Source organism: Micropterus salmoides, unplaced genomic scaffold (genome assembly GCF_014851395.1).
Source record: "Micropterus salmoides isolate LMB-PRFRI ecotype aquatic unplaced genomic scaffold, ASM1485139v1 Ms_hic_scaffold_11, whole genome shotgun sequence".
Taxonomy (NCBI): Eukaryota; Metazoa; Chordata; class Actinopteri; order Centrarchiformes; family Centrarchidae; genus Micropterus; species Micropterus salmoides.
The window spans coordinates 5,614,572-5,640,090 of NW_024040152.1; the positions used below are offsets into that span (position 1 = coordinate 5,614,572).

Genomic DNA, 25,519 nt, shown 5'->3' on the forward strand with positions numbered 1-25,519 from the left:
TTCATTTCCCAGTCAACCCTTGATACATCTTCATGGTTATGAATGTAGCCAACGCTTTGTGTGTATGTATGTTTGCACACGTACATTTGAATACATGTCTTTGCATTTATACACTTACACACAATATAGATTCTATATGTTGTGTTTGAAAATCCTCATAACAACTAACTTTAACTTTAATATTTTTTTGTTTCATTGTGTTTTTTTCTGGTTTCAACAGGTTTCTACTTCGCATTTTTGCTGTCCATTTTCCAATGTATTCTGTATAATTCCTAATAGCCATTTCGGTATGAAAATCAATTTGCAGATCCTTGAAACGTGCTTATGTGTGATACATCATAGTGAACCTCAAGTTTGCATTATTTTATTATTAATTTAAGCACATGCTGATCTGACATGTCTACATTACCTCAGAGCAAGATTACCTTAATAAAATTTCACAAAAAGTCATACTTGACAAGTCTTTAGTGCTGAAATGATTTGTCAATGGAAATGGTTATCAATTAATTTAGTAATTTATCAAGGAAAAGGGACAAATATTTTGTTGCTCCTGCTTCTCAAATGTGAGAATTTGGTGTTTTAAACCACTTGAAGGCTGAATGTATTTGGGATTTGGACTGTGATTGGACTGGCATTCCTGTGACAAAACAAAATGTCACCTTGTGCTTTATGAAATTGTGATGAGCATTTTTCACTATTTGCTGACATTTTATAAACTTCACAACTGATTAATCAAAAAAATATTGAACAGATTAAAATATTATTATCAAAACTTGTCACTCAAGCAGGTTTCATAGACATATATATTCTAGAAAAAGTTGTTTGTGGAAAATTGACTAAAACATGCTCTATGAGTGATTAAGGATTTGAAACGCAATCAAATAAAAATGCGTGACAGTCAGAAATCAAGGTTTGATCTGCTCTTCATGTCTAAAATATGCTTATGTGTATCCCATAGTTTTCTCTCTTATCCCCTTGCATTAATTTTTCCATCGCCACCTGAGAAAACTCCCGCCATCCTTGATTGCACTTTGACCCCGCCCATCTCCCTCCTTAGCGTTGCACACCTCGGAGTATCGGAGAATACTCATGCCCATGCATTAGAGGGAGGGGAGGTGGGAGTCAGGGGGCCCGGGCAGGGTTTACGGGGGAGATGCAGAAAAAGGGGTGAGAGAGAGAGGCGAGAACCACGTTACCTGACAGATAATGTTATCATAGTAAGCCAATGCACGGGCATGAGGGACGTTAGGAGGGGTGTCGCACAGTTTCCTTACATTTGGGTGGGAGCCCTCAGCGATGGTGGACAGCGAGAAATTATCATTGTGCTGCTCCGATGTAGGCCGGTACTTACTGCTGGGCGTCGGAAGATGGAATAGGGGGTGGGGGAGGAGAAGATGTGGAAAAGAAAATGAGGGAAATGAATATGGTGTGGGGGGAAAGTAGAGGGGGAAAGAGTTTGAAGGAAAGGAAGAAAGAGTTGGAGAAGAGGCAATGTAGAGAATTTGGAAGATATTGAGCGGAGGAGATGGAAAAGTCAAAAGAAAACAAAGAGAAGAGTTTGAAAAGGTTGAAATAAAGGAAAGAGAAGATGTGAAGAGATTTAGAAGAAGAGGGACGTTTGGAAAAGAGAGAGGAAGAAGGAGAAGGAAGGAGGCAGGTAAGTAAGTAGTAAGACAACAAGACAAGGAAGATGGAAAACAGAATAAAGGGCACAGCATGGGGAGAGAGGGGAAAAAGAGGAGGATAAAGAGAGTAAGAGAAGAGGATGTGGGGGTCCAGATAATGACAGTGTTGGAAAGAATCCAGGAGGAAAGGGAAGAAGGAGGAAGGAAGGAAGAGATGGGGGTGACGTGAGATTTGCAGGTGAAGATCCACAAGGTCAGAGAAGGAGAAAAGTAAGTTAAGCAAATCCAAAAGGAGAAGGTGAAGAGACAAAAACAACAAAACAAATGGGATGGTGACACAAAATGGAGATAAAAGAGAAAAGGTAAGGTAGAAAGGACAACGTGGGCAAGAAAAAGGACAAATTTAGGAAAAAGATTACATTGTTGAAGAAAAGACAGACAGAAAAGATTGTCAGAAGAAAAAAAGGAGGGGGGAGAAAAAGCAAGAAAATAGCATTAGTTAGACAGCAAGTTCACGTCTTCTGTTTGTCAATTGGCAAACAGAAAAAAAAACAGCAACACAAACATTTAATCTGTGATGCAACAAACTGAGATCTAAATGTTTAAGTTTCGACCCATCAGATTTAGATGACCCGCTTCTTACTCGAGTCCCCAAAGAGGCTAAACTATGACTCACATTTGACCCACTGTTGTCTTGCTGTGTCTAACAGCTATCAGCAGACGCAAAAATAAACAATACACAGATTCTCAGTTGACAAGTGATGAGGATGTCAATACAAATAATCTTCTGTGGTGAAAGATAATATGTCATTAATTCCCTATCAAATCAGTACTTGAAAATATATACACAGCTCTCTAATGGTATATGCACATAATCTAACAGGCCTGACCTGCTCTCTGGCATTTCACACTGATGTTTCCTGTTTCTTAAAGACCACTGATGGAAGTTTGGTCAGAAGTGCGGAAACACGGATGGAAGTTCCATGGCAGAAAAAAAAGACTGTACAACAATAATTGTCTGCCACTTATTTTTAATCAGCATTTTTTAATGTAAGGTTCTACCACATAGAATTTAAACACAAAAAGGGTTACATGAAATAAAAAGTTGGCTAAAAAAGCTTCCCAACTCTGTTTTGAACACCTTCCTTTATTTATAACTCGTCTAATATAAACTGCTTCTGGAAATGGTGTAAGTGATGTACTACTGAGCATAACGTAGTATTATGTGTCCTGTCCTGTTTGTTTATTACTGTATGTTTTAGGGGCCATGCAGAAGCACAAAACAAGTCAAAGTATTTCCCAAAATGTTGAACTACTTCTTTAAATTAGCTTTAAGATAAATGGCACATACAGCAAACTATTACATCTACTAGCATGAGATGCTAAACTTTTAACAGCTACGTAGCAATATCCCTGCTGACACAATGTGCATGCAAACTCAACTCAAAATTTCTAATACTTTCAAAAAAGTTTACTTAGCAGAATTACAAGTATCTGGTACTTTGGTTCTATAAAATGTTTAATCTGAGAAGAAACACCTTTTGGTTACTGAAATGTTCTGCTCAGCACCATGATGCTCTGGGGACACATGTGGTACTTTTGTCCTTCACCATCTAATCTGTTCAACTGGACAGACTCATGAAAACTTGGTGTACCACTTTAAAACAGACGGAGATGAACAGACTTTCCTTTTATCTCGTCTGGGAAGCAGCAAACTTTGGGAGTTCCCTCTTGACTGAGTTAGAGTGAACTCTTTGATTTTCTTCCTCTTTCTTCTTCTTCGTCTCAGACTTTTCAAAGGGAAGATATGTTTGTCTCAGGGACTGCATGAAACAATGACTTTGACAAGAGCGTCACAGTTTTGTCTCCTCTGTCGCACGCGCAAATCTTCGTTCTCTTATATGAAACGGCTGTCATTTGCCTCCCACCCATATAAACCTTTACAACGCACATTTTAAGAGCATCAGCCGTCCTCAAATATCTCGTTACGTTTCTCCTTCTCATCTCTTCACTACCTTGTCATATCTATAGTTAAAGATGCCATGATCTACTTCCTGTGCCAGTCTCTCTGATCCTCATGAAAGCTTCCATGTTTATAGTTCATGAACGCTTTGACAGGACAATGAAAGTCGAGGTAAAGACAAGAAAGAGACAGAGAAATCTGTTCTCCCATCATCACTTGAGATCTCAAACTCTGATACCGCAAACCAGCTTTGGACCTCTCACTCTGCTTTGTTTCTGTGGACACAAAATACCAGCTACCAAAAAATAGTCCCACACATATTACTTCTAAAATGGTGATTATTTTTATTATTTGGCTTTTATACAGATTAAACAAGCAACATATTAATTAGTGAGCTTTAGAGGTGCTGGTGGGTGTTTTCGTTTCCTTCGAACAGAGCCAGTCTGGCAGTTTCCCCCTAATTTCACTTTTATTAAAGCTAAGTTAGCAACTGCAGACCCTAGGTTCATATTTACTGTACAGACATGAGTAGTATCAGTCTTCTCATCTACATCTTGGTAAGAAAGCGTTGATGTAGCCCAATGCATGGTCACCAGGCAACAATTTAAAATCATCTGACAAGCTGCTTTGGCCAATCATATTCATGGAGGGGTACGTTCCTTGTAGATTATTTTATAAAATGATTGCACTATTTCTACGGTTTACGTTACGAATGTCACAATAAACGATAACAACCAGAAAATTATGTGTGTGCACATTTTCCCCAGCATGAATGAATGAATTGTCATTTCAACCTAAACCACAGTGATGAAGCCGGTCTGCACTTCATACATCTTTTCTGCGCTCTCTCTTTCTTCCTCCCTCTATCTTTGACCAGGACTTTGGGTCTGATCTTGACTGCGGCAGAGAAACACTGCGACTGCAATTACCCACAGCAGATGGGGAAGTGTGGGAGTCCCTTGTATACATGAGCCTTGTCAGCAGAGCACACACACACACACGGACACAAACACATACACACACTCCTCTGAATGTGTCACACTGAGCTCTTTTCTCTGTAACCAGCCAGTCTCTTGTCCCTGTTTCTCTCTTTCACTTTCTCTTCCCTTCTCTCCTCTCCTGCAACAGTTTCTCCGTCGCCCCCCCCCCCCCCCTCCCGTTTCTTCCTGCCCTCCTTTTTACTCCTCTTATCTGTTACCCTCCTCTTCCTACTCTTGCTCGCTCATCTTCGATTTCTTTTAGCCGACCACTTGATGAGGCTGTGTTGTCTCTTTCATGCTGCACCCTGCCGCTACACGCACACACACACCCTTTAGGTCGCACAGCTGTATGTAGGTCAACCCCGCCTCCTCCTGTTTCTCCCTGCCTTCCCCCTCCTGTTCAGACTGCCCTACTTTCAGCTGGATCCAGAGTGCCAATGACATCACCCTTTTCTCCTCTTTTTTTCACATTTCTGCTAGCTAGCATTAAGGCTGCCACTGACTGTACCACTTTTCCTCCTCACCATCATTTTCATCATCCATAATCTCCTCCACCATGACTATCATGATAACCATCCACATCGAGTATAGACCCTGCGGCGTGGGATCTGGTGCTGAGGATTTGGTCCTTCGGTTCACATTTGCATCGCTGCTGTGCATCCACGGCAGCTCTGTTGCTAGGGAGATCATTGCTAAAACACCGGCATTGGCAAAGCAACGGCGAACCACCCTCCAACTCTGTTTTATATTCAATCCAGTGTTTCAATCTGTCCGTCACTCTCGTTCTCTCCTTCACTTTATATTCAGTCCACCTCCCTCGGATAGTTGTTTTCTCTCCACATATCTCACACTAAGGGTCCTTCAATGGTTCTGTAATCAATTTGATGATATTAGAACATTTTATCATATATATGACTGTTATTTTCAACCTTTCATTTTGCATGCAGTGCCTGCTGCAATGCCCGGTGATAGTTTTTTTTTTGAGGTTCATTAATTTTAAGATGAGGCTGTAGAGATTCAATTGATCTCATATTTCATAAGTAAAGCAAAAATGCTAAATGCTAAAAAATGAATGAAAAAACATAGTAATTCATTTCTAGAGTTTCATTCTCCACCTCCAAATAACACAGCAAAATGCCTCCATCTTATAACGTCATTTATTTCTATTTTTGAGTTGTATTGTTCAAACAAGTGAAAAGAATTTGGCTCTTATTTATAGAAAGTTCTTAAAAGAGTTTACTTAAAAGAAGGTGGCACAGAGCAAAGGAAGGCCTATGGCAGAAAGCTCTACAGGTATTGGCTATTTGATGGTGCGCCACAGTCTTTTACCTTTGAACATACCAAAAATTTTGTTCTGATTTTCATGGTTAAACCATAGAAAACAGTACATTTAGAAAGAAAATACTTTTGGGAAGATTTCAAACTTTATTAAATGGTTATTTGTATTAACATTAATGTCATATTCAGAACTATATCAGCTTGGTGTTATGAGAAACACTGGCCACAGCTGATGGAGCACTGTTAAGGTCCTACTATATCTAATAGCATTTGACCCTGATGCTATACAATATGTGTGCATATTCATATACACATCATACTTTTCAATACCTAAATATTTAGTCTGTGTGCTGTATTTACCCTGTAGGATAATGTACACCACTTAATGGATACACCTGAACAATCCAATACGACTGTTGCCATTAAGTCTACTTTTATGATATCTATTATGTTTAGTCTTTTGTCACTGTCATATAGGTGTTATTTCAATTATGTTTTAGCATTGAGGTCAGACAAAACCTTTGAAACACCTCTCAATATAATGTAGTCCAGTATTACACCACCTTTCACTATGACCTCAATAATAAACAGATAATTGAATTTTACACATTTCTGAAAATGTCACCTTCATTATTATTATGTATGAACTCTTGGGAAAATGACAGGTGGAACAAAGAAGGGTAAGTATGGACTTATGAGGGTGGGGAGCTGAATAAATGCAAACATTTATGCTAATTTCACCTCTATTTTCATGTTTTCTCTGCCTCCCTCTACTGAATACATGCACACATGTCACAATGTTGTGTGTGAAGTCATCTGGCCAAAGAAACTGCACCACATAGAATCATTCAGACCTTCTAAAAGGTTTTTTACATATCCATGGAGCATGATCATCTACAATAAATATCCTTCATTAAATAATTATCCTTAAACAGACTACAGAGTCCTCTCCTGGTCCTTCACAGAACCCCTTTTCCTGAGAGTGTTCACCGGCTTTTCTTCGTCTTCCCTCTGCCTCGCTCATCTGTTTTGTCATCTGGTTTTCCGCCGGCTGCTCACCATCAGCTCTCCGTGCTGCCCCTCCCTCTGCCCCCCTCCTTCTTCGTCCCCTCCTGCATTCCTTCATTGTCTTCCTCACTTGTTCGCTTCCTATTTAAGCGGATCTATCCTATCCCCTCCTCCTCCCTCAGACTGTCCTTGGCTCTTTTCTTTGTTGCCCATCCCCCCCCCCCCCAAACCCAACCTCCTCTGTCACACAGACCCTCCTCATCCTCATCAACCCTCTCTTCTTCTTATTCCTTATCCTCATCTTTGCTGTCACTAACTCAAATGAGGGATGATTTAATTGCAGCGTCACCTTTACAACCGACTGCTTGTATCTGTTTACAAATTTGGTTCAGTGTTGAACGTTAAAATGAGGTTAATAAGATTAACTTTGTTGATCAAAAGGAAACAGGCTCACTATAAACATGGACATAAATCTAATCCAAGTGCTTTTTTTAGCCTTTTCATTTACGTGATGAGGGCAATAAAACTGGTGCAGACAAACTATGCTGTGATTGTAGCTGTGCAGTTGTTAGACTGTTATGACTGAACTGCAGCTGAAGCAAACAGGTTCAATTCCTATCATATGTCCTTGAGCAAGGCACTGAACCACTACTGCTTCAATCATTCTGAGTCATTCTTGCCTGAAAATGTGAGAAGAAGTGATTGTTGTGAAAAATGATTCCTGCGCTCAGGGCACGAAAGCCTCCACAGCCTCGTGTTTCACTGCTCCTGTGAAGGACGATGCTGTCGTTTACTCCTCCTGCCTTTCTTCTTTAATGTTTCCCTCAACAAATCTCAACCATTCGCTCTTTATAAAATGACTAAGAGTTACTCTGCTGTGAGCTCTCCTGACATTTTACAAAAAAGTATTCAAGCTTCCCTGATCCTGCCAGCTCACGGTCATTGTCCGTTTGTTTCCACTTAGCCTTGTTTTCACACATCTAAACACATAGACTTCAACAAAAGAATACAACTGCTAACTAATCAAACTGATATGCTGTAAATCAGGAATGTTAAACCTGAAAAAATATAAATAAATATACATATATACACAAAACAGTCTCCTACTGCACCGAGTCAGTGTTTCTATTCAACCATGAAGACCATCCTTCCCCAGTCTATTTCTACTCTTAGTCGCCTAAGCTGGAATAAAAAGTAAAAAGTCTTTGTTTAACTGGTCAGAGCCCACATCAGAAAAATGTTCATACTACCTTTAGTCGACTTTGTTGTTTAGGTATGACGACTTGTTGGAATCTAAACATGGATTGCTGTTGACATTTGGATCTGATCAACACGTTTCACAACACAAATACCATATGTGCCACATTCTTACTCTTTTTATTCTTCAACTTCAAGAATATTTTCCCTGTCCAAGACTTATTTCCACACACCACTGACATGTCGATTAAATTTCAGGGAGGGTTTAAAGCTTTTGGTTTATCTGCTTAGCCTTTAGATTTTAATTCTAAGACACTTCTTCCCCCCTCTGCTCTCTCTCTATCGACCGGTCTGTCTTTGTCACTCTCTAAACTTCACACTAAACACAAGCCGGGGCAGCAGTTTGGCCCAGAGGCAGTGCCAGCCACAGAAACAAAGCTTTCTACTTCAATCTTTAACATTGATGAGAGTAATGTACCGCAGCCTAGACTCCATGTGTCTGCTGGGTGAATGACAATAAATCTGCTGCACCACAATGCCTTTGAGCAAAGCACTAAAGACTTTACTTTTTAGTTTTGTTTGATTGATTACTTAGACAAAACTTAAATTAGTCTACTGATTCGGATCTTCTTTTTCCCTAAATAAAACTATTATGGTATAGCCCCCCCAAAAGACTAAATAGCCATATATTTTCATACTTTTTCTTTGTGAACTGGAGTGAATAATGCTTCCTAGCTGGGGCAGGATGACCCAATCCACCAATAAACAAGGAAGATGAAGTCTCCAGTTTTTTATATTAAGCTATCACTTAGTTCAGACTCTTGATGGAGCCTCACCTGCGCTTGCGCAGCTTCTTGTTTTCCGTCTTGAGCACGTGGAGTTTCTTGGCAAAGCAGACGATGATCATGAAGAGCAGCAGGACCACCAGAGCTGAAGCGCCCACGGCCAGACACATCACCTGGAACTCGGTCACCACCGACTCGCAGCGAGCACCCTTGTGCCAGATGTAATCCTGGACGTTACATCTAAAAGAGACATAGAGAGAGAAAGAAGAGGGAATAGAGGACAGAGGGAGGGACGTTGAAAGGGATAAAGTCACAAGCGGAAGGAAAGATGAAGAGAAAATTGGGGTTGAGAGGAAAGAAACAGTAGAAAGAAATGGTAGATGACAGTTTTGAAACATAGCAACAAAGTAGGGATGTGGATGTGGAGAGAGGATGAAAAGGTGGGAAGTGTGAAGTGCAGTGAGTTGTGAACAGGGAGAAAGGAAAGAAAATAGAGAAATAGAACAAAAGAGGAAATGGTTAGTTTGGTAAAACACCTTAGTGATTCCATGAGATACTCAGACTCAGTAAATCGTGTGTAAGCGTGTCAGTTTTTACATTTCTAGCAATAATTTCTCAGTTGTGTTTGTTTTGAGCACCTCCCTTTTCCAATTTAGAACATTCAATATTTAATTTCTCTTCCTGGTTGAAGTTAAAGCACCATTATGTAACTTTTCTACCATCAAACAGATGGTGGAGAGCGGCGCTGGTGTTGAGCCAGAGCCGGGTGAGCGGGCAACATAACTGGACTGCGTTAGCTAATGGCAAAGGCAAATACACAGAAGAGGATGTTGACGGAGGAAGCTAAGACGGAAAAAAAGAGAGTGGCTGCCGGATGTTGTTAAGTGCTTTTTGAAATAAAAGTTGGAAAGACAAATTTCTGTTGGACTAGTAAGTAATATTATTATGTCTTGTGTTGTCACACTTGCTTGAAGTTTGGCTGTGTTAGCAAAGTTGTGGACTGTGGGTGCCAAATCGCCAAATCTTACATAATATTGCTTTACCTGCCTTGGTTCTGAAAAGGCTTTTCATGTGAAGCCCTAAAACCTGTGGATGTTTCACAACATGTTGCATGTTACAAAGATCTTGTTATTGTGAAGTAATCATCCCCAGGCGTGTTCGCAGGATGGAAGCATCGCCGGCAGGTTTTGAATGATGCTTTACTCAAAAAAAAGGATAATGTCTTCACTTTGTGCGTCTGAAAATAGAAAGTGAAAAAGAAAAACAGGGCCCGGGGCATTTTCCATCTATAAACACACTCGATGTCACCCACAAACACACACAAACACACAACTCTGTCAACACAATCATAAAAGACATTTGCGTTTATAAGAGCTAACACAATGCATATGGGCATCCATGTAGATGTACATCACAGGCACATATGTGGACACACACAAAAACACACACAGCCGCCATCTGAGTCCCAGACTCCCTCCGTAACCATTTGGCAGAGTACGGCGTCCGCCCGGGGACATGAATGACAGAGGCAGATGGCTTTGTCTACAGACTGTTTGGCGCGTCAAATGGCAAATCTATTTCACCGCTTAACGAGACTATAACTCTGGTGAGCGACACTGTTTCACTGTCACATGAGTGGAAGAATGTGGAGCTCTGTGACCGTAGGACCTGTTTCCATTAAAAACACGCCTGTCTTGTTTCTTTCTGTACTAACTAACGCAACAACTAACTCTGTGGCGATGGAGGCTGAAAAATTCAATCAATATAATTTATCATTATGCAATGTTTTAAAAGATCATTCTCCTATATTTATACTTAATAGAAGTCAGTCAGTATCTCTACCATGTGTCAACATTACTTTCATGCTTGAAGTCTTTTTGTCAAAGAAGACTACCCAGTTTAAGGTTGTAGGTTTATGGGCGTGAAAGAAAGTCAACTCTTTGTTTTTTTTGACCACAGGGCTGTCAAACTGCCTGACACAAACGTAGATACACACAAAGTAAAAATACAAAACTGCCAATGGTATTTCAAGCGTGAAGGAAACAGAACTTGTTATCCTACTCATGTATTTTTCATAGATGTCAGAGATGTTGTTTCAGTGGGTTTTGAGCATCCGGGGGTCATAATACTCACTTAAAACCAAAATGACCACAGAAGCTCTAAGTTTATGTTCCCCCACTCTAAAAGTGGGTGAATCGCTAGAAACAGAAAAGATTTCATTAACAAATGACAAAGCAATTAACTGTTTGTATACACACACACACAGTTGAGGGGGTATGAAATGAATAGGTGTCGGGGCGTATGGCTGCTCCGCCGACATTCTCTACATGCAAAGCAGACTCTTTTCACCGACCGATTTCCTGTATCCTTCTTGAATCCTTGGTGCTTTGATTTTGCCAGCTGAAGGGAACGCTGACAACGAGCCAGAAGACATTTTGAGTGTGGGCATATGTGAGAAAGAGAGGGAGAGAGAGAGTGAGGCACGATGCCCAATGTCACATTTTCAAGTAGACTTCAATCTACTCAACATTCACACAATGAAGAGGTTTATGTATGTCAGAGTTAGAGGGAGGGAGGGCGGAGGAGGGATGCAAATAGAAAGCGAGAGGGATGCATAAAGGAAGAAGGCGAGCGAGGATGTGCTGGTCGTCATGGCAACCCAGCTGAGCGGCAAACGGAGCAGATGCGGCGCTGACATGTCATTCCATCACACGCATCCTCGCTCAGCCGTCCAGAGGGACACAGCAGTGCTTTAGCGGCTAATTCCCATTTCTTTTCTTTCTTCCTCTATTTCCCTTCCCTCCCTCCCCCCCTCCCCACCCTTCTCTCCCGCTTCTTGTCTTCTTGAAAATCTCTTTTCTTGTTCAATGTCTCTTTACCTTCCCCATCTTTCCTCCCTCCCATCTCTACTTCCTCCTCCTCCCTCCTGCATTTTGCCAAGCTCCTCCAGCTTAATCATGTCTCTGCTTTCAGTTTGTGCAAAAGATTTTTTCCTTCTATATTTTTGACATTAGGAGGACCAAGGTGAATGTTTTGGTTTGCTTGTAATGGTAAAGAAATAAGAAAACAATTGAGCTGAACTGTACTACCATGCATTTCTGGTGTATCCAAAGCCTACATATCTTATTCATCTGTGCCATAGAGCTCCATTATTGTCCTAAAACTGTGGGGCTGCACAGTGGGGCACAGCGGTGCTTTGAGCTAAATGCTAATGTCAGCATGCTAATAGGCTCAAGCTGATAATGCTGCATGCTTTAGTTTAGCGTGTTAGCATGCTATCATTTTCTAATTTGCCTGTCTGAACAAAAAACCATCGGACGACTTTTGACCATTTTCAGGTAGCATGTGCTGCTCATGACATTTCTGCATTTCAAAGTAAGAGAATAGCATGCAGTCTTTCTATGAGCCTTCGTTATTTAATTATGTTAATGAGGATGCTTTCGGACAACTTTCAGGTCCCTAAAGAGGTGGGCTTGCCCTGCCTCTTCAGTTGGCAATTATCTAGCTACTAACAGCCAGCCAACTCATCCTTTGTATTTTTCGTTTTACTCTTTCAGATGGGTAAAAGTCACAAAAAACTTAAAATCTTAGTAATAGTGTGCACTTACTAATGTAGTTGTAACGTCTGTGCAGAACGGCCATGTATTTACACTGAGAGATGTAAATATTCAATCCATCCATTCATCGTCAACCGCTTATCATGCATACAGGGTCGCGGGGGGCTGGAGCCAATCCCAGCTTACATCGGGCGAAAGGCGGGATACACCCTGGACAGGTCACTAGTCCATCGCAGGGCAGATGTAAATATTACCAGAAGATATTTACAAATGTTCATTTATAAAATTAATTTAAAGTATTCAATTTTTTTTATTTTATTTGTGGAATTTGCAGAATTTGGAGTATTTGCAGATGCCATTTATTTTTATGTATATTTAGATTTGTGGAAGTGTTTTATATTTACAGATTATACATTGACACACGGATTGTTGATCTGTTCCCACAAATCTCCATAGCAAATCAATGAGCCACTCCATCACACTGGGTAACATTTTCCTTCATTTCTATAAACACACACACTAGTTTAGTCAATCCCAAATACACCACCCTGCTGCTGTAAATACTCACTAGAGCATCTACCCCAATCCAGGACTGTACTAGATCATATATAGTGCAGGACACCTTCCTTACTCCCTGGCTGGAGTGCTGCTCAGCAGCCACTTTTTCCCCAGCTTTTTGGTCACATAAGCTGGTGAGTTTGTATTTTTAGCATTTTTCCTGCTATTCATTCATAGTTTCTGGAGATAGACATGCTGTTGGAGCTATAGGGTACCATATGGGTATTAATGTTCAGCTGAAAAGTTTCCCTCACAAATGCACTATTTTCTCCTGTTGAAGTTATTTTTTTTCGTGGGATCTGTTAACAATAAAATAACTACAGAATGAGCATATCCATTAAGATGTTTTGGAACCTAGTTTAACAAGCACACAAAAGAGGAAATTGTTCTTGGCTGAAATTTGAACAGAATATTTAGAATTGGATTTCCTTCTCCAAAGGTCTCACGTTCAGGGCAGCTGCTCAGAGCAGAAATCAAATTCAGCGACAAATCAGGGACAAAAAACTCTCACTGTCAAACCTCTTTTAAACATTAAAAAACAATCTCCCTCTGGCTGCGATGTGTCCACCAGCCTCCCTCTTTTCCTCTCCTTCCCCTGTAAAACCGCCCACCCGTCCAACATGCCTTCCCATTGTGTCCCACAGCACAGTTTTTTTCCCTCCTGAACCTGTCGTTATCTCCATCGCCGCAGGCCACCGCAACCACATTTAATGTGTGCAGAAATACAGCAGAATTAGCATTGGGGTGGCTTGAGCCACATTACAAAGGGCTAACTAATCCTCTCAATATTTACCTGATTAGGTTGGCCCGCTGGGGCGAGAGAGGAAGAGGCAGACATACAGAAAAAAGGAGAGAGAGAGTCTTTAACTTACACAGGGTGACAATGGCGCAGATGGGGCTGTGGCCCTCTAATAAGACCCCCTGTTGGTTTTGATGAGGAGTAATGGAGGGTGAGAAGGAAGGAGACGAGGGGGGTGGTGAAAGGCCAATTCCAGACAGACAGTTGGTTTAGTCAGTTAAGGGCTAATAGCCAGCAGGAGACAAGCAGTGGTAGGTATTTTTGCAAAATGAAAATACTGAAGAAGTCCAAACTCCAAGAAGTCAAAAGTGCTGCTTAAAGCGAGGCCACGTACCCTCTTACAAACTCAATTCAATACACGTCAAACTTTTTGTCACTGAAGTCTTAGTTATTCTAGTATGATCAGTAGTGTGTGATAGTTAATGTAAAGTTTGAACTTGCATCCTATATTAGATATTTTTCTCAATGTATCAAATGGCCTACAGAGAATTATTGAGGTGGTGATGGCACAGTGCATAAGACGCATGCCTTTGGTGTGAGAGACCCAGGTTCAAATCTGCTGTGAGCAAGACACTTAACCCCTAGTTGCTCCAGAGGCGTGCAACCTCTGACATATATAGCAATTGTAAGTCGCTTTGGATAAAAGCGTTGACAAAATGAATAAATGTAAATGTATTGCATGAATCTGCGGCCCCCCTCGGCTTTATAGAGCTTTGTAGCGTCACAAAAAAGCTCTATAACATAACTGTACGATACCAGCTCAGGCCCAAAAGACAGACATAGTTAGAGACTAGATGATGAACATACATAGTGAAGCAGATATTTCCCTCAGCAGCCTAAAGAAGACTGACCTTAACTGCTGAAAAATCAGTTTTGCAGGTTTAAGTTTGTATACATACAGAAGGCTACACAACAACGTTCCTGTTTGTTTTCATTTATATGTATTTAAGTGTAGCATGATCTGTACACATAAGGAGCCAAAACTACACAGAGGCATGGCAAAAAACAATTTGGTCGTACAATAAATATTAGATTTCAATTCACTAACCTATCTTACACAAATAATTACTAGATATTATGTTTAAAACACTACGGAGACATCAGACCCACTGGTAAATTGTCATAGGGCTCGCCAAGACACGACTGCTAGATGCAGATATGAATAAAACTAATTTCATTCAATGAAATTTTGAAGGTTTTAGAGATATCCGTTTGACTAACAAATGGACAAACTTGTGAAGGGAAAGCACATTTTCTTTTGCGATATGAACAGAGAACAAAGGGAGGGGAGAAATGTATTTCATCAAGGTCTTTGGAAGGTTAGCGAGCAAACAAACAGAAGGCCAGATCCAAAAGAGCAGGATCTGGACAGACAGGAGTGGGCACAACGGGGTGTTTACTGAATATTTTAGCATAAGTCTTATATTTGCATTAAAACAACTCTATTTTTAACATTTCTTCCTTGAAGCAAATCATATTTTCTTATGCAATAACTGCAGAGAGTGAGAAAGAAGGAAACACTGGTTCATAACAGCAGCACCCAGAAAGAGGTGGATCTGATGATAAAAGAGCAGCAGAGGACAGTAGACATATGGTTCTGTGCCTCTGGAAACTCTTTTCTATCACGAGTTTGGAGTATAAAAACATCAGCTGTGATTCTGTCAGTAAAACAAAACCTCATGTGGGTAATTTTCTTATATGCTGAGGGCTTTGGGAGGGGAAGGACAACAACTGGTCAGGTCGAGGGCAGGATTAAAAACTGGATTTGATTTTTAAAATGCTGACAGAAGAGACGAGGAGAGACTGTGGACACACAGTTTGATCCCATCTGGTTAGACAACTTTATGGAAAATATAACGAAAGACAACGATAAAAAGAGGATAAAACTTTATAGTTGTTTTGTTTCAATTAGAAAAAGATTCCTGACTGAGTTGGAGTTGATAAAAATAACTGTGACTTCATCAGCTCCCCCCTCAGGGACATCACTGAATGAGTTCAAGATACTGTAAATTAATACTTTGTAGTCTTACGAAATGCTCTAATCTTGATGTGCTGTAGTTAATTCAAACATAAATCTCAGGAGATGGAGATGATTAATATGTTAGAAAAGAGGAAACACATTTCTGCATTATATTTTTTCATTTATTTTTCTCTAAACCTTTATTGAAATACCAGAGTATTTTAACTAATTAGACCTCTAAAGACCAAATTCCAATGTGGGAGAAAAACCTTCAGCAGGGCCGGATGTCTTCATGTCCCCTTGCACACTGCTTAATTCTTCAATAAAACACTTCTGCAATATAGATTTACTGTGATTTCAAAACAGATTACATGTAAACTGAGTTGGTCCCAGGAGCAACTGAACCGGCTCCGCTGTCGCTTATTTTCCAAATAACATTCTCCTCCTGATATTCTTATTGGTCTGTCATCAAAACACGGAAGTCACTGAGAGTCTCTAACTGGTTATAAATTAAAACAGGATTGAATGCCATTAAGCTTTTACACGTGAGAAACTCCTGCTCACCTGTACCTCACAAGCCTGATCCCAGTACAGCGTTACCAGACACCTATTATACACTCTGCAACATTATGCGAGTTTATATATCAATAATATCCAGCAAGGAGATGTTTCAGATCATGTGCTCTTTTTCACTGTTGCTACACAACACACCTGTCTGCCTGAACTGTGATGGATGGATGACTGGGATGGAAACGCCTCTCCCCTGTGATTAGAAGTACTTATTGGCAAAGTGACCTTATTTCCTTCCAATGTTCATGTGTTGGTTTCTGATCATGACTTCAATGTTTCTTTGGTTGAAATAAAACGTATCATGACTCTGCAATAAATGAGCACATTCTGACATTCTGAAAATAATATTAAATGGATAGCAAGAAATGATTTCCCGCAAATAGGAAACAGCACTCTTTGGATGACTGTTACTGAGTCATTGCTGTGCTTTAAAGGGTGAAGGCCAAAATTGGGAACTACTAAGCTAGAAGTTCTGTTGAGCATTCAGCTGGTTTTAGACAGTAATTGGTATTATGCTTCTACAAGATTTATAGTAATAGTACTGAGAATCAAAATTTTGGGCCATAAAAAAAAAATTGAGTATTCTAACTTTAATTTGTGACTTTACTTTTGTACCTCTTAGATCATATCATGTGACATTTCTGCCCCTTTCCCCTTTTGGGGTTGGTGAAGAGGTTCATTCATCACTAGGAAGTTGAAAAATGAAAAATGAAACCAAAGACTGGATGTCTATGCTGTACTGTGTTCATGATGTTCGAAAGTTTTGGCAATTCAGCAGTTGATGTTAGACAAGCTGAAAAATTAATTTATCATATATTCCAGACCACCTCCATCTGAAAACACATACATTATTGTATCTTTTTAGGCCTAGATGCTTTTTTTTTCATCAGCCATCCTATTAGATTTCCCTGTGGCATCCAGTCCTCTGCACCATATTAAAAACAAACCAGCTTAAGTAAAAAATCACTGCATTGGCTTCCATTATGCAGATGGAACCATTATAACCTTATTAGTAACCACAGAGGGGAGAAAATGGTTCCATTCAATCAGCCAGTAAAGCTAAATCCCTCAATTTAAAAACTGAAAAGGGATTTGAAAACATGACGACATAATCACTGTTCTCCATTTGGCATTGAATCTGACCAATTCAAACCATCGTAATAATGTAATTTTTCCAGGGTTTAGGCCGAGTGGGAAGTTAAGAAGAGAGAACTGTACAAAGTATGTATTTATGAACAAATGATTACAAATGTGTTGTACCGTAGGAGTGTGATGCTGCATGAAGATTGCTGAACACTGAAACACAGTTTCTACAACCCAATAAAAGTATCTCGCTTGCACCATCCAAAATAATTATTTTCATATTTGTGGAGAGCAAAATAGTACAACCTAATTTAGTAATTAGTAATTTCTGTTTGCTTGTCCCATTTACTCTCTACTGTCAACAGCCTGGGCTATCATATGTAAAGAGAGGCTGGTTAACACTGCAAAGGACCCAATCAGCATGAACACGACTGTGACCAAAACCTATTTAAATAAACTGCTGTGTCCCTGGAGAAGAATACTCACAATAACATAAACCGCAAACCAATTACTGGAATGCAGATGTGGCCCTCGCTCACAGTTACTACAACCATCAGCCATCGAGGGACTGCATTCATTGAAAGCTCCTCAACCTTTGACCCTGACAGGAATACGGCATATAAGCTGGAAATATGTTCATGTTGCCTTCAGGAAATGCTGACACATGGCTTCATCTTGCACCAAATTATTAAAAAAAATTAAAAAGTGGATATTGGTGGTTAACTACCAATATCTGGTAAAAGGACATAATGGTAATCATACATTCTGAGGTGTCCCAATATCAAAAATAATGGGCTGTGAAGGAAATGCCACTGTAGTATATGCTGCTAAATGTTTCTTTGCCTCCACCATGTTCATTATTTTCATTTATCAGCACACCTTATTGTTTATAATTGCTTACGCAATGTGAAGTAGGAGAATAGTTATCATTTAACAGTTTAGTGTAGTTTTAGGTGTATTGACTTTATATACCATCTTATAATACAAATGTAAATAATAATGTAAATGTAAAGTACAATATTGCCTGGTTCTATTATGTGATATATGATTTTGTTTCAGCTCAGGGAAAAACACCATAACCCCACTCTTTGTGCATATTGATAAATCTGGTGCAGACAATTTCCTCTCTACAACTCTTTCAAAATAAGAGCGTAAAACAGAGGAATTTGAGGCTGGCAAAGAGACAAAGACGGAGACAAAAAAGCACGGACTGAAATGGTTCAATAAACCCTGTAGCCCTGCCTACATAAAGATCAATAAAACCTGATGATCCTACATGTATCTTTGTTTGCATGTGTGTGGTGTCCAACTGCCAAAAACAAATTTGTTCGTGTGTGTGTGTGTATCAACAATTGAATGCGTCAGGCTGAGGCCAGACTACCTTTGGCAAAAACAAACCGTGTGTCTGTGTGTATTCATGTGTGTGTGTGTGTGTGTTTGTGTGTTTGCATGTGTGCATCTTTTGTCCCGACCTTCTCAGCCGTCGTAAATCTCCTGTGTGTTTGACCTCTGGCCTGATTCCATGCTCTTTGACTTGGAAGTGATCCCTAATAAACCCATAATCCCGTGTGTGTGCGGGTGTGTGTGAATGTGAGTATATGAGTTTGTTTCCATGATTTGGTCATGAAATCTAAAATGGATACAAACTGCTGTTGGTGCTCAAAACTTCCCTTAATTACATCAAGCTGCAGGACACACACACACAGATACACACAGTAAATTCAACCTGGCTCGGCCGAGCCGTTTCCATACTGGCAAACGTTATAAAGTTCTGACTCATACTCTCACTCACTTTCTCTTCCACCTCCTCTCATTTTCCCTGTCCACCTCTCATTTCTCTCTCTGTGTTTCTGCCACTTGTTTTCCTGTTTTCCTGTTGATTGCTTTTTGCTTTCTTTTCCTCTCTATAACCCTTTCACTCCTTTTCAGTTCCCTCGCTTTCTATTTCTTTCAATATCAGACGTTTTCTGCCACAAACATTCAGAATGAAAACACTCTCTCTTTTGTCCTTGCTTTCTGTTTCCCTGACACACACCCTTGCTCCTCTCCACCCCCAGTTTCCTCATCTGTTTCTCCGAATATGGTCCTTAGTCCTACAGCTCCAGAGGAGGAAGCGATTTACGATGCTGACGCTGTCAGATCCCATTTGTCAGAGGGACAGGAGAGTCAGTGCTTGAGATGCCGCAGATACCTTTAAAATGACAGTGTGTTTGTTCTAACAAATCAAACAAAATGAAAGCTGTCATAAAGGTGTGTTTTTGTCTCACTTTATTCGAGTAAATTTGACCACTGGAGTGTTTTTGCAGCAAATGTTTTGGCCACAGTCTCTGGAAGTGAAAATAGCAACTGACACAGACTCTGTCGGTGTGTTTGATAGCTCAGACTGAAAACTTCACTCCAACTTCAGTATTTTCTCTTACCATCCTCCAGATCTCCTTGTTTTTGCTACTATGCTTTGTACACTCACAGTGTCCTTTAACTTCATTAGAACCCTCCTGTCTGGTAATTGCCCACATCCTTTGAACTCCACGACCCCATTTTGTAACTCAGGCTTTCTGTTTAACCTTTGTATTCCCCATGCCCACTCAAAGGCTGATATATTGTAATCCTCAATATTGTTAGGTTCTGAAGTTTGCCAGTGGAGATTTTTAAAAGATAATTTTAAGGAAGTTGCACGACACGCGCTGCAATCGCTGCTCTCTCTGAATATAAACGTAAACAGGCGACTGCACAGGCACAGTCTCCTGTTCAGCAATGAGTCAAAGTGAAATAGTTACCTGGATGTAATCCTAATAAGAACTTGCAAAGCCCACCATAGTTCTGTATTAAAAAGTAAATGAAAGAATATAAACACAGGTGGTGTGTGGAATATATTTAAGGCAGGACACGGCCTGATCTGTCTAGTGTTGCGGGGTTGCCTTAAATGATGAACACTGATCTACAAATCAAAACCTACGCTGTTGATATTTACAGCCCATATATACCCTTTGTGTCAGGCATAAATATAAAAGCTTTTCTGGAGACTTTACACATACCAAAGTAAGAAAACAGGAAAGTAGCATATCAAGACAGCGGTGTGTGCTTCTGAACAGGTGTGTGTACAGTTTGTAGAGAAGAGCAGAGGGTTTGAACATTATAATAACTAAATATACTTGTTTTTGATTGTTTTTATTATGATGTCAATATGTCATTTAAATATACAGTGTAATAATGTTTTATTGAATTAGTTAAAGTTTAAATATTCTTCATGTCATGTATTTAAAAACTATCCTTTCAAGCATTGTGCTGTTTTCAGCAGTACAAAGTGTTATCATGTAATGTAAAAGGTAAGCGTCCGGGCCCTGCGGGTTTGTATTTCAGCCTGTAGGAAAGAGATACGACAAGCAGGTTTGAGGTTAGTAAACAGCACTTGAAAGGGTCACGAGTTTTACTGCAGAGGGTTAAAGGTCCAAACATTCATCCTGCTGTAATTGAATTGGCCGGATGTATGAAGCAGCTCCAGTTCAGTTGCACGCACCAACACACAACACAAACACACAAATATACAGTGGAAACACACATGAACTCAGTTTCACATGCACACATGAACTCAGTCACATGGTTAATCAGACACGCGATCATGCCTGAACACATGCGCGCGCACACACACACACACACGCACACAGAGGAACATATTGGTCCTCATCTGTGCCAGCGCTCCATTGACCCATATTGCGCTTTGCCCAGCAGTCAAACGCCTCTCAGTCTCTCTCCAGCCCTTGTCTGACTCACTCTCAGGAGGTTCATCACTGCTACTATCTGCTGACTGAGACCCAAAATCTGCCCTGAATATCTGGATCATGTTGTCCGCTTAGTAAGAGTTAGTAAGCGGGGCGTGAGCATTGCTCCATTTCTCTCTCAGTCAATAACACTTGTAATATGTTGAATTTAAGCTGTTTCTTCTTGTCACACATGTAATTTTGTCACTTGTTCCATTAACAATGGAAGAAGAGCTTCTTCTTGTTTTTGTAAAATAATTCAAATTCTCACGTAACGTCACATTATCAGTTCTCTCTTGATTGTATGTAGAAATTAAGAATAAACTAATTTAATGTTGTTCCAATAGATGTCTGTTATTTCAAATAGTGGATGTTAATTAACAATCTTCAAATCCATTCCCCTTGGCAGAATGATTGCCCATACAACCTTGAGGGTCATAAAGGTGGGGAGGTTTGGGACAGAGCAACTAAATCTAGATGCTTTCTGAGACATTCACCGTCTCATTCAGTGATTCTCTGTTTTAGTTTAGACTGAGATGTGTCTGGTATTTCTCTATGTGTGTGTAGCTGTTGGCAGGGTGAGTCTATTTCCCCCATCAGTGCATAAATTTGCACAATAATCTGTGCAGCTGTTCACTAATTGGACGTATCTTCTCACTGATTGGTTGGTTCATTCGTTCAATGATTACTGGGGAATGTATGTCTCTAAATGTGAAGCCTATGTTTATGTGATTGATAGCAAAACATGCACAAAAAAATCTGCCACAAATCTGACATTGTTAAACCTCATCAGTCTGTGATGCTCACTGTGTTCCAGGTGTTTTCATTGAGATAAAATTTAGCTTCAAGGCTTCAGCAGGTGCATTCATTGATCTTCATGCCTCATGCATGATGGACTTCATGGATGTTGGATGGATGTTGACCATCAGTACAAAATGGTGGCTGTTATAAATCTTTGTTCTCAGAGACTCACACCTAAACCTGATGTTTAGATATGGTGCATTTAATACAATCTCCACCTCATTATAATGCGAATTAAAGTATCTCAAGGTGATGTTACATTATCGACATTTAGCCAATTATCAGCAGGAGTGAGAAACTTCACACAGCAAAATAAAATATGTCACCAGTAGCAGTTTGTAAACGCCTTAACCAGCATTTAAAAATTAAGGAAAGTCAATGAATTACAATGGAATCACTTTGAGGGCAGAGGGCTTGCTAACTGACAGCTTGCCATCTTTGAGAGTTTTTTTTTTCCTCTTCAATAACTCTTTATTGTAAGAAATTATCCTGACAACAAAATACCAGTGAGGAGTAAACAGCTCAGTACAGAAAAGATATAAAGAAGGTCTCAGAGCTATTGTGATTAACTAGCATTTATTATGTTCCCAGTTTGCTAGCGTTAGCTTGTAAGCCACTGAATTTCACCAACTAGACTGAACTTCACGGGCATTTTCAGGTGTGACCGGACAATAACAGTGCTAAACAGTATTAGTGGGGTGTGACTATTTTAGGAGCACATTAGGGAACAGAAGCGGAGGATCAGGGAGGGGAAAATGTTTCAAGGGGAAAAGAGGGGTAAATTTATACATTTTCATCTAAAGGCAGACAGGGAGTAATTCTTACTGCAGACTGCAAATGCAGGTTTGGTATTGATCCCTTCAAATTCCATTCAGTTCATAATGTGCAACATCAATTCCACAATATTACAGTATTAGAAATCAGAAAAGTTATCCCAGCAGCTCTAATCCTGAACCCATTATACTGATCTGTGTATTTTTTTATAAATTCAAGTGAAGCTGTTCTCATCAAGAAGTTTTGATCCATAGATGTACTGTTATTGTTGAATTTCAGAGGCATTGAGCTGGAACTACTCTGTGGCTTACACCATATTTTCATAAATGATTCTCTTAATCCGTTTGACTTTTAACCTCCACCTAGATTTATCACATGGGCAACCTCACTGGATCGAGTATTGAGGAACGTCATTATTGCAGTTTGTGGCTAATGCCTGAAAAGCAGGTCATATGGTAATGAGGGTTCTCAATATACAGCGGGGCGGCAGAGGGGGAAAAATATGAAAATAATAAACTATAAGTTTAACAGTTAAGTTTTTGTACATAAGTGAGTCCGTCTTTACAAAACTTTCCATTTCACTATATGGATGTGCCGTAATGTGTGTTTGTAAGTGTCTGTGTACAGTTTGCATGACAAAGTAAAACCAAAGCTCAGAAAGAAAAAACAAATCTCAGAACACAACCTGGCAGATGAAGGGACATTTCCTCATAAAACTCTCTTGTTAAAAATAACAATAATGCGCTGGTTTCTATTCTAGACTGAGTTTTTCCACATGTTCCTGACCAGCAGAGCAGAACACTAAATCTAGAGTTTCATGAAGCCTTTTATATCAAGTGACAGGACAAATTATTTTAAATACTGGTGTCGAATTGCTCTGAAATAATAACAATAATACTCTTTATTTATAAAGCACTTTTGAAAATCCATGTTACAAAGTGCTTTCAAAGATTAAACAAGAAAATGTTTTTAAGGAATCAAAATACAGTTAATTTGTAAAATGCACAATGCAAGAACTGCTGCTTTATTTAATCCTTCTTTTGCTTTTTCTCGATTAACAACCCTTTGAACCCTAGGCTGTCACTACATGTCTTAGCAATACTGTTATTTCCAGAACATGTGATTTGGTGTGTAAGTGGTAATGCATATTAACTAGGACACCAAATGGAATCTGGAATAAATGTTTAAAGTAGGGTAAAATCTTGGCGCTTTTTTGCCAAAATGTCCACAGATTTGAAAGACACCATAAATATCTGTATTAGAATGTGTAGACGAGAGCGTCAGTGCTCCAGCAATATAAACACCATGTTGATGGTTAAATTACTAATGTAAAACAAATCCAATTTCCATTTGGTTATCCATATGTCTTGGCCAACAGGTGTACAACAAGTTCAATGTTGCCAAGGAGTTAGTAAGTAAGCTCTGAGCTAGGCCTATATTTATTTAATTTGAAAATGTGGTGAATCTGCATGCAAGCCATGCTGAATAAGCTGGTAGAAATTACTGTCACCTTAATCAGTGATGTACAAATAGCAATGACAGGTTTACCTTTGATACTTGTTGCAATTTTTGATGAAGATGGGATTAGTGAACTACTTGATTAGTGAATTTGAAGTAGTTATGGCCTGGAAATTGTTATTATATTTTGTGAATGCAATGTGCGGTAAATGCTTTTGTCAACGGGTGAATGTGTTTGTGTTTATGTCGCATCATACCTGCAGAAGACTCCCATGCCCTCCAGCAGGTAACACTGTCCCCCGTTGAAGCAGTAGTTGGGCAGCATGTCGCAGGGCGAGCGGCAACTTCCGTTCACCGTCTGGTAGCCCACACGACATCCACCCATCCCGTCCGACCCATCAACAGGAGGGGCCGCAACTGGGACGTTTGGTACTGGAGCTCCGGCGCCAGGAAGTGCTTCCCCAGGGATGAAGGAATCAGACCCTGGGACCCGGGGCCTGGAGCGAGCTGGAGACCCAGCAGAGAACCGGAGGTCTTCGTCACTCTCGTAGGCATCGGTTGTGGTGCTGTAGGTGTACTCATCAGTAGTGGGAGACGCTCCATCCTCGTAGGGTGTGAGGTAGTCGTAGTTCTCCGGCATCGCCCAGGAAGTCTGGTCACCTCCCTGTAGCTCATGGGCCTGTGACGAAGGAGAGGGCGGGGCAAGGTCAAGGCTGCGCCCACGAGAGGCAGGGTCGAAGAAGTCCACATGGAGGACATCGGGGTTAGAGGGGTTGGTGGCGGCCGAGGGCGGGGCAGTAGTGGTAATAAGGTGATCCAGGTCAAACACGGCCGTGTCCTTGGCATGGATCCAAGGCGGGTCGGTGTGTGGCAGACGCTCCTCCTCCTCCTCCTCTTCCTCCACTTCCTCCTCCTTGCCCCCCATGACCTCCGGTACTTGTGTGTCGCTAGGCAGCAAGAGCTCCGTTTCAGCCGAATCAGGGCTGAGCTGGGGTGGGGCTGCCACACCCGCTTCCTCCACAGGAGCCACTGTTTCACCAAACATGCCGCTGCTCTGCTCCTCGTCCTCGCCGGCACGGGGGATCCGGCCTGCCCTCGGGGTCACAGTGCTGATCATGTCGGGACTGGCTGAAATGCTCATCTCCTCGACCTTGACAGGCCCCTCCTCCTCGTTAAGCAGGGAAGTAACATTGGCCATGCTGTCCTGCTCTGTGGAGTTTATCCCGACCACGTTTCCTACAAAAGACAAAAACAAAAAACGTTTCTTATAATATAACAACTGAGAAAGTGAGTTTGTTTTAAAGCTTTGAAAGGAAAACATTGGCTTTGTATCTATGACTACTGGATAACAGTATCTTCAATTAT

The 25,519-nt window shown here is 40.5% G+C and overlaps 1 protein-coding gene across 9 annotated transcripts in view; it reads right to left on the reverse strand.

Moving 5' to 3' along the window:
- The window catches only part of cspg5a (chondroitin sulfate proteoglycan 5a), a 53,980-nt gene that overhangs the window by 9,016 nt on the left and 19,445 nt on the right, over positions 1-25,519 (reverse strand). For 3 of the 9 annotated variants that reach the window (XM_038710561.1, XM_038710558.1, XM_038710563.1), the window contains exons 2-4: positions 24,412-25,390; positions 8,888-9,076; positions 1,275-1,353 (exon numbers count right to left, since the gene is read on the reverse strand). In XM_038710561.1, coding sequence (XP_038566489.1) covers positions 1,275-1,353; positions 8,888-9,076; positions 24,412-25,390 — 1,247 coding nt within the window. Of the gene's footprint in view, positions 1-1,196; positions 1,354-8,887; positions 9,077-24,411; positions 25,391-25,519 lie in introns of all 9 variants that reach the window. The other 6 variants (XM_038710562.1, XM_038710559.1, XM_038710564.1 and 3 more) reach the window with 4 other exon arrangements.